Source organism: Lathyrus oleraceus, chromosome 5, assembly GCF_024323335.1.
Source record: "Lathyrus oleraceus cultivar Zhongwan6 chromosome 5, CAAS_Psat_ZW6_1.0, whole genome shotgun sequence".
Taxonomy (NCBI): Eukaryota; Viridiplantae; Streptophyta; class Magnoliopsida; order Fabales; family Fabaceae; genus Lathyrus; species Lathyrus oleraceus.
In genome coordinates, this window is record NC_066583.1 from 177,555,535 (window position 1) to 177,562,972 (window position 7,438).

At 33.0% G+C, this 7,438-nt stretch overlaps 1 protein-coding gene across 2 annotated transcripts; it reads left to right on the forward strand.

Annotated features, from left to right (window-relative positions):
- Positions 1-51: 51 nt before the first annotated feature.
- On the forward strand, positions 52-5,635 carry LOC127081625 (uncharacterized). Of its 2 annotated transcripts, XM_051021867.1 has the most exons (6): positions 52-523; positions 654-954; positions 3,695-3,853; positions 3,983-4,278; positions 4,728-4,857; positions 5,397-5,635. In XM_051021867.1, the coding sequence occupies exons 1-6, from the start codon at positions 326-328 to the stop codon at positions 5,399-5,401; spliced, it is 1,089 nt and encodes a 362-aa protein (XP_050877824.1). In that variant the 5' UTR covers positions 52-325; the 3' UTR covers positions 5,402-5,635. The 2 variants fall into 2 exon arrangements, with proteins under 2 accessions (XP_050877824.1, XP_050877823.1); XM_051021866.1 differs by lacking the exon at positions 5,397-5,635 and having other exon boundaries at positions 4,728-5,250.
- Positions 5,636-7,438: the final 1,803 nt, after the last annotated feature.

The window sequence follows — 7,438 nt, forward strand, 5'->3', positions numbered from 1 at the left end:
AAAAAAATGCTTCCAAAAATATATCTAGTAAACTCCATAAACATTCGTGACATTTTATGGTTGGAGAGAACATAAGGTGGAAAGAGCAAACCCTTGAGGCATTTGATTGAAGCCCACAAAGTTTTTTTATCACCGACCTGCCCATCCCCAAAACAAGTCATTCGAAATTCGCTCAATCGTCATCCTCATTTCCAAACATTGGGGATTCTTTCTTCTAACAAGAACCCCTTTCCTCGGCGTCTGATCAAAAGAGAGTTTCGAATTAAATAAACTAACGAAGAAACCGTAGATTAACCCTTATCTGTATTAATTGTCGAATAAGAGAATGAAGGGTTCATCAGAAAGAAAGTACATGCAAGAATTTCTCCTATACGCAGCAAGCGCGGCGTTGAGTTGTTTGGTATTATTCACGGGCCTCCATTACTTAGACCCCAACCGCGATTCTTCCAAGAAAGCTCTCGAACACAAGAAAGCCATTGCAAAACGTCTAGGTCGTCCCCTCATTCATACAGATCAATATGAGGTACCAAATTCGCACTTCTTTTCTTGATTTAGCAACGTCATTTGAATCAATGTTAATCTTTATGATTGCCTATGAGGGATTAGGGTTTCTTGTTGTTTTCGTTAGGGTAATAGAATTTTATTATGTACAGGATATAATAGCAGGTGATGTTATAAATCCTGACCACATTGATGTAGAGTTTGACTCCATTGGGGGACTGGAATCGATTAAAGAAACTTTGTTTGAGCTTGTTATTCTACCCTTGAAACGGCCCGAGTTGTTTTCGCATGGCAGGCTCCTTGGACCATTAAAGGGGGTCCTGTTGTATGGACCCCCTGGCACTGGGAAAACCATGCTTGCCAAAGCTATTGCCAGGGAGTCCGGGGCGGTTTTTATTAATGTCAGGATATCCAACCTGATGAGCAAATGGTTCGGAGATGCCTCAAAGCTTGGTAAGTGTGTTGGATTTTTGTGAATAGTTCTTTAGTTCTTTAATGATAGTATACAAGATATGTAGCATATTCAATGAAGAGTTGAGTTTTTGTCTGTACTGTACATATGAATTATTTTTCATATGTTTGGAACTCTAGAAAAGAATTGAAAAATTGATATCAAGAATTGAGACGATAGACCGTTTTACCGAAGAATTAGAATAGGAGAGAAGACTTCTCTCTGATTCTTATCGACTACGACAGAGCCGATGCTTTATTCAGTCAATGTTCACTAAGCAGAATTATTTCCTCTCCCCTTGTGTCCTAATTATACATCCTAACTCCTTTTAACTAACCAACAAACCTATTTAATGCTAATTAGGATTTAGTAATTATTCTAACTTCTATTTATTCTATATCTTCACAGAATTAACCTTGGCCTCAAGATTGTAATATAAAAGCTTTAACCTAAGAAACACTTTTGTCCGGAACCTGTAACCTATTGCTATAAGAAAATAAGAGAATGGCCACATATATGCCTTCTATTCCAGTTGCTTGGGCCGACCCACTATGTCCTAAAACAAAGTTTAGTTGATAGGACCTCCCATCTTCTCCTTTTTCATCAATCTTGTTACTATGACTTATTTTGACTTGGTCCATTAGGTCAAAGAAACTGATCCATGGTATAGAAACCCCACTCTCGTCCCCTGTTGTTGTTCTTAATTGAAATCCATTATTTCCTTTAAGAGATATGCTTTACTGTTACAGGCAGGCAACCATGGGCCATGGCAGCTGTTGCAACTGGTCCAGTAAATGCTAGGGTCCAATGGCTTACGTGTGACATTGTGTAAATTGGATTCCCATGACTGCCATGCATAACAGCTCCCAAGACAGCAGAAAACTGCTTGGCATTATATGCCATTGTGGGGTGCTTCATCTACGCTTGATCACCATATACCGAGACATAGCAACAAAACGAAAAATATAAGCCAACATTCTTAATACATGGTCTAGGTGGAACTACAGATATTAGAAAATCAGCCAATATGAGTACTTTTATCCAGTGTTGTCAAATTGTGGTGCCGTGGTTGTTATGACAGATATACATGGCGGTTTTTGGGCTAGCCGCAATGGTAAATATCGGCCGATATTGCATGCTTTCCTGCCATAATCTGCTATAGCGGCGCTGCATAGCAACTGGAATGGCGGGATTTTGGATCTCCGCCATCCGCCATCGACAACACTGCTTATATCATACATGTAAGATTGTTCTGATCATGTATTGGGATGGTACATAGGGCAAATAGCCTCTAAAGAGAATGAAGATCTTTGAAGAAGTAATTTTTTTTAAAAATCTTATATAATATATTATATTAGTATCCCATAATTTGAAGATAAATGATCTTGGACCAAAAAAAGTTTGCCATGTTTTATTAGCCGAAAAAGTATTAACTTTCTTTGATGTGGCTGTTGAAAACCGTCTTTGTCGTCATTTTGCTGTACCCATCTTTTGTTTCAATGTATTAGTATCAAGCCACTTCTTTCTATAAGGTAGCAAATCCTATATTAAAGTGTTTATCTGACAGATATTCTGTGTCAATTTCAACATTATGAATCTTATTGACTTCTTGCTTCTATGAATGAAGTTTTAAGAACATCTAAAAAAATGATGACACTTTGTGTAGTCTTCTGAGTTTTCAATCTCTAGTGAATTTGCAATGTACATTATTAATGTTTGTCAATGTTGTTAAATAGCCGCAATGGCGTAGTGGAATTTGGATACACCACTATTGTTCTGCGATATGCTATTTAGTACAAAATGTTGTCAAATAGCTGTAGTGGTGCTATATTGCTATTGCATTGCAGAATTTTAACAATCCGCAAAATCATGCAGTGGCTGCTATATCGCTATTGCATTGCAGAATCTTATAAGTTATCCCCAAAATCATGCATATGTTTTAAAGATTCACAGCGATTTTGATTTTTAATGTCATACTACAAATCTATATATTTCAGCATAGACTTGTTTAGATTCTTTGATCAATATTGCAGGTATGTTGTTCCATATTTATGAGAATTTGTTTTCTTGTATTTTTGCTTTTGTATCCATGTCCCATGCCAATATTATTGTTAACTTTTTCTGCTACAAAACTGGCTACTTTTTGTTTGATGTGCTTCCAATTTATATTGTGGAGTGTGGATGTTCTTTTAAATTAACATATCTATACTATTTAGTGCTATTAAACCACTGTCTCAGTTTCTTTGATGGATAAAGCCATCTGATCACTTAATTAGCAGGGAAACTCCCTCTCTCCATTAATTTATGGCCATCTGTAAAACTTTTTAGTTGCTAAGAAGTGAAATCTGTCAGCAATACACTATTTTCTGAAAAGTAAGGTTAAAATGTACAATTAATTCCAGTTATAGAGTGAGTTTAAGGGTTTTTCATCCTTCTGTGCTCCTTGTTGAGTGTATCTGGAGAGGGCTGGCCACCCCTGTAGGTTCTCTAATTGTTATGAATTAGCAAAATTTGTGAGGCTTGAAGTTGTTCTTCCGCTCATAGGCGAAGTTCTTCATTAGAATATTTAACGAGGCCAGATTGGCTTATATAACTATACTTCATTTCTCAAACTCTAGCTCAGTGATTATATAATATAAAATTGTATCTAACTTTTTATGTAATCAATTTGCTATATGTTTGTTGTTTTAAATGCAGTTCTTTGTTTTGGTTTATCATTAATGTTTTGCTGTTCTTCTGCAGTGGCTGCTGTATTTAGTTTGGCTTATAAGCTTCAGCCTGCCATCATATTCATTGATGAAGTTGACAGTTTTTTGGGTCAGCGTCGTCAATCAGATCATGAGGCTCTGTTAAACATGAAAACTGAGTTCATGGCTCTATGGGATGGATTCACTACCAACCGTAAGTTTTATAGCAGTTGTCATGTAATTTTTGTTTAATGTATAAACTTTCAAAACATGTGACAATTTTGATGCAGATTTTGTTAATAATGACTTATACTTAATTTTTTTTTTTTTGGTTTTTCTATAGAGAATGCCCGAGTTATGGTACTTGCAGCAACTAATCGTCCTTCAGAACTTGATGAAGCAATACTTCGGCGTTTTCCTCAAGCTTTTGAAATTGGACTTCCAGACCAGAAAGAAAGGGCTGATATATTGAAAATTATCTTAAAGGGTGAGAGGATTGAAGATAACATAGACCTCGATAATATAGCTAGCTTATGTGAGGGTTACACTGGTTCAGATCTATTTGATCTTTGTCAGAAGGCTGCTTATTTTCCTATCAGAGAACTGCTGGAATATGAGAAGAAAGGGAAACAATCTCCTGTTAGTATATCTGCTATTCTCTTTCACTCGCTCCTATGCTATAGTTTTGTATTCTCAAAATAGTGAATAATATGTCGCTCTCTTTCACTCTCTTCTCTGCTATAATTTTACATTCTCAAAATAGTGAATAATATGCTTTGTACAGCTACCTTGGCTGGAAGGCATATCAATTTCTGCTATGTAGAAGAGAAAGAAAAATAAGTAAATTTGAGTTATGTCTGTTTTATTTGAAAATGAAACTACTAAGTTATATTTGTATGATAATCTTATAAACGAATCTGGTCACTGATAGTAATTACTTTAATGTGAGAGATCAATCTGTGACTTTATGGAAATAATTTCACATATTAAGTCTTGTTAAACTGATTGGCCTTCTCAGCGCCTTTTTCAGATCATCATTAGTCCTGGAGATGAAAATTACTGAGTAGTTTTTTTTCTTCGTGTTTCAGGCACCTAGACGTTTGTCTCAGTTAGATTTGGAAAAGGCCCTCTCCACTTCACGGACGATGGTTGCTGCAAGCGAATATGATGGATTAAACCACCAGTCATCATCAAGACGGACATTTCCTGTTGATTCAGGTGATTATCAAGCTGCAATCAATGAATTCTATAAAGTTATAATTTCTCGTATGATTAACCGCCAACCAGATTCCCAGGATCCTTAAAATTTTGAATTTCTCTTTTGGGCATTCTTCTACTGCTCTATTAAGTTATAATTACAACAGACGTAGCTTACATAGTTATACTAGTTCTAGAAAATGTATTATTTATTATATTATACACACTTTTTATTATAGTGCCAAGATTGGCTATTGCATTTTGTTATGTATGGTTCCATTTATATTGTTGCCGTTACCCTACTTGTAATATTGTATCACTGGATAGAGCTGAATCAGACATTCCATTTTGTTCTGTTAAAGATTTGTGATGGAGAAAAAGAACTATAATCTGGAAATAGTTTTAAAGAACACTTACTTTTGGTCCTGTTGGTGCGCTTCATTTCACAGAACACTTAATTTGAACACAACCCAAAGTTCATCTCCATTGCTGTATTGTATGATTTAATCCTTGAGTGATATAATTGGATCTAACACTGAAATGTCCAATAACTTTAACAGAGTAGCTAAGATTCACCAGGACAATGCAGTTATCAAGTTGCCAACATTCATCAATGATTGAGATGTGGGGGAAATAACTGGCGTTGGAGTGGGTGTGACATGGTTACTCCCTTCACTCTTTATGTTTGATAATTTGAGTTTTTTTGCACGCATACTGTATCAAACAATTGTATAATTGATGTGTATATATGTACCAATACTTTTATTCAGGAATTATTTCATGAATTCTAGTTTTTCAATATGAAGGTAAAAAGAAATCTTAATTATACTTTGACTATGGTTGGAAAACAATAATGAATTATATAGTGTTTTTAAAACATCAATTATTTTAAAATAAAATCTAAATATTAAAACTACATTAAAACTTAAATTGAGTGGGTATAATTTATGCCCTGTATGTATTTCACTAGCTTGTTATTCAATTACGGCAGAATATTATTTATTAGTGCATATTTGTTGGGCACATATTTGATTGCCACTTAAATATGCAGATTCTACATTATTATACATGAATTTAATTGATATACACTGACAGTGTAAAGATTTTTTACACTGTCAGTTAATCACAACCATTGATTTATTTAACATGTTTGACTTTTATTTTAACAATTTAAAAAATAATACAAACGGATGATTGTGATACATTGACAGTGTAAAACTTTTTACACTGACAGTGTATAACAATTAATCTCATTATACATTACTATTATGTAATTACGGCAGAATATTATTTATTAGAGCCTCATTCTAACCCTCACCCTTGATCCTAGGTGAATCACAATCGTCGCTTCCACCTTCACTTATGCGACAACCTACGCCCCTTTAATGTTCATGTCGGGTTTGTTTTAAATTTAGTCATATTACTTCAATTTTTTTATCATAGTTTTAATCAAAATTGGTTTGTTTTAAATTTAGTCATATTACTTCAATTTTTTATCATCGTTTTAATCAAAATTTTCTCGCACCAATGAGTTATTTATGAATGACCTAATCAAATCTTTATATGAAATGGTTAAGGTCTTTAGATAAGCTCCTCGGATTCTTCATCTTTTGTCTCTTTTAGAACCTAATAATTGTATTGTTTTACATAATTTACTATATGTTCCTTTTATCACGGAGAATCTAGTAAGTATTAGTAAGTTTGCTGGAGATAACTCTATTTTCTTGGAGTTGCACCATAATTATTGTGTTGTCAAATCTCAGGTTTCTAACAAAGTGCTTCTACATGGAAATGTTGGTATTAATGTTCTCTATGAATTTCATGCTCTCAAGTTTCAGTCACAAGACAAAAATTCCAAGCATCTCTCTTTTGCCTCCTATATTGCCAGCCAGTCTATAGTTGTTGATTGTAGTTTAAGCTTTCCAATACTCGTTATCCCAATGTAATAAGTCCTAACCCTAATAATGCTCAATTTTCCTGGCATTTCCTGGCTCAGTTTTCCTGGCATTTTAGGTTAGGGTAGCACCCTAATCCCTATGTTATGTAAGTTATGTCAAAACAATGTACATATATACTACATTTTAGACATAAATATAATACTACTTTTTGTACTACTTATTGCACGAGCAAATCTCACAATTTATCTAATTTTTAAAAAATAAAATTTTTCAAATATTATTTTTTTTTTTAAAAATCGATTTTTTTTGAAAAATACAAAAAACCGATTTTTCACAAAAATTTAAAAAGCATTTTTGAAAAATACCAAAATTCGATTTTATTTTTGAAAAGGTTATTTTTTTTATAAATATAAAAAAAATATTTTCTTTTTAAAAAGAAAAACGATTTTTTTTTGAAAATATAAAAATATGTTTTTTTCTAAAAAAAAAATTGTTTTTTCTCGAAAAAACTGATTTTTTTTAATAAAATATAAAAACTGTTTTTTTTAATAAAATATAAAAAAAATAAGTGATTTTTTTCAAAAGTAAAAAAATTTTTTTTTTCAAAAATAAAAAAATAATATTAAAAAAAACAATTTTTTTTAAAAAAAAATCTATTTTTTGAAGAAAACAACATCCATCCACTAAAAATATGATAATGGATG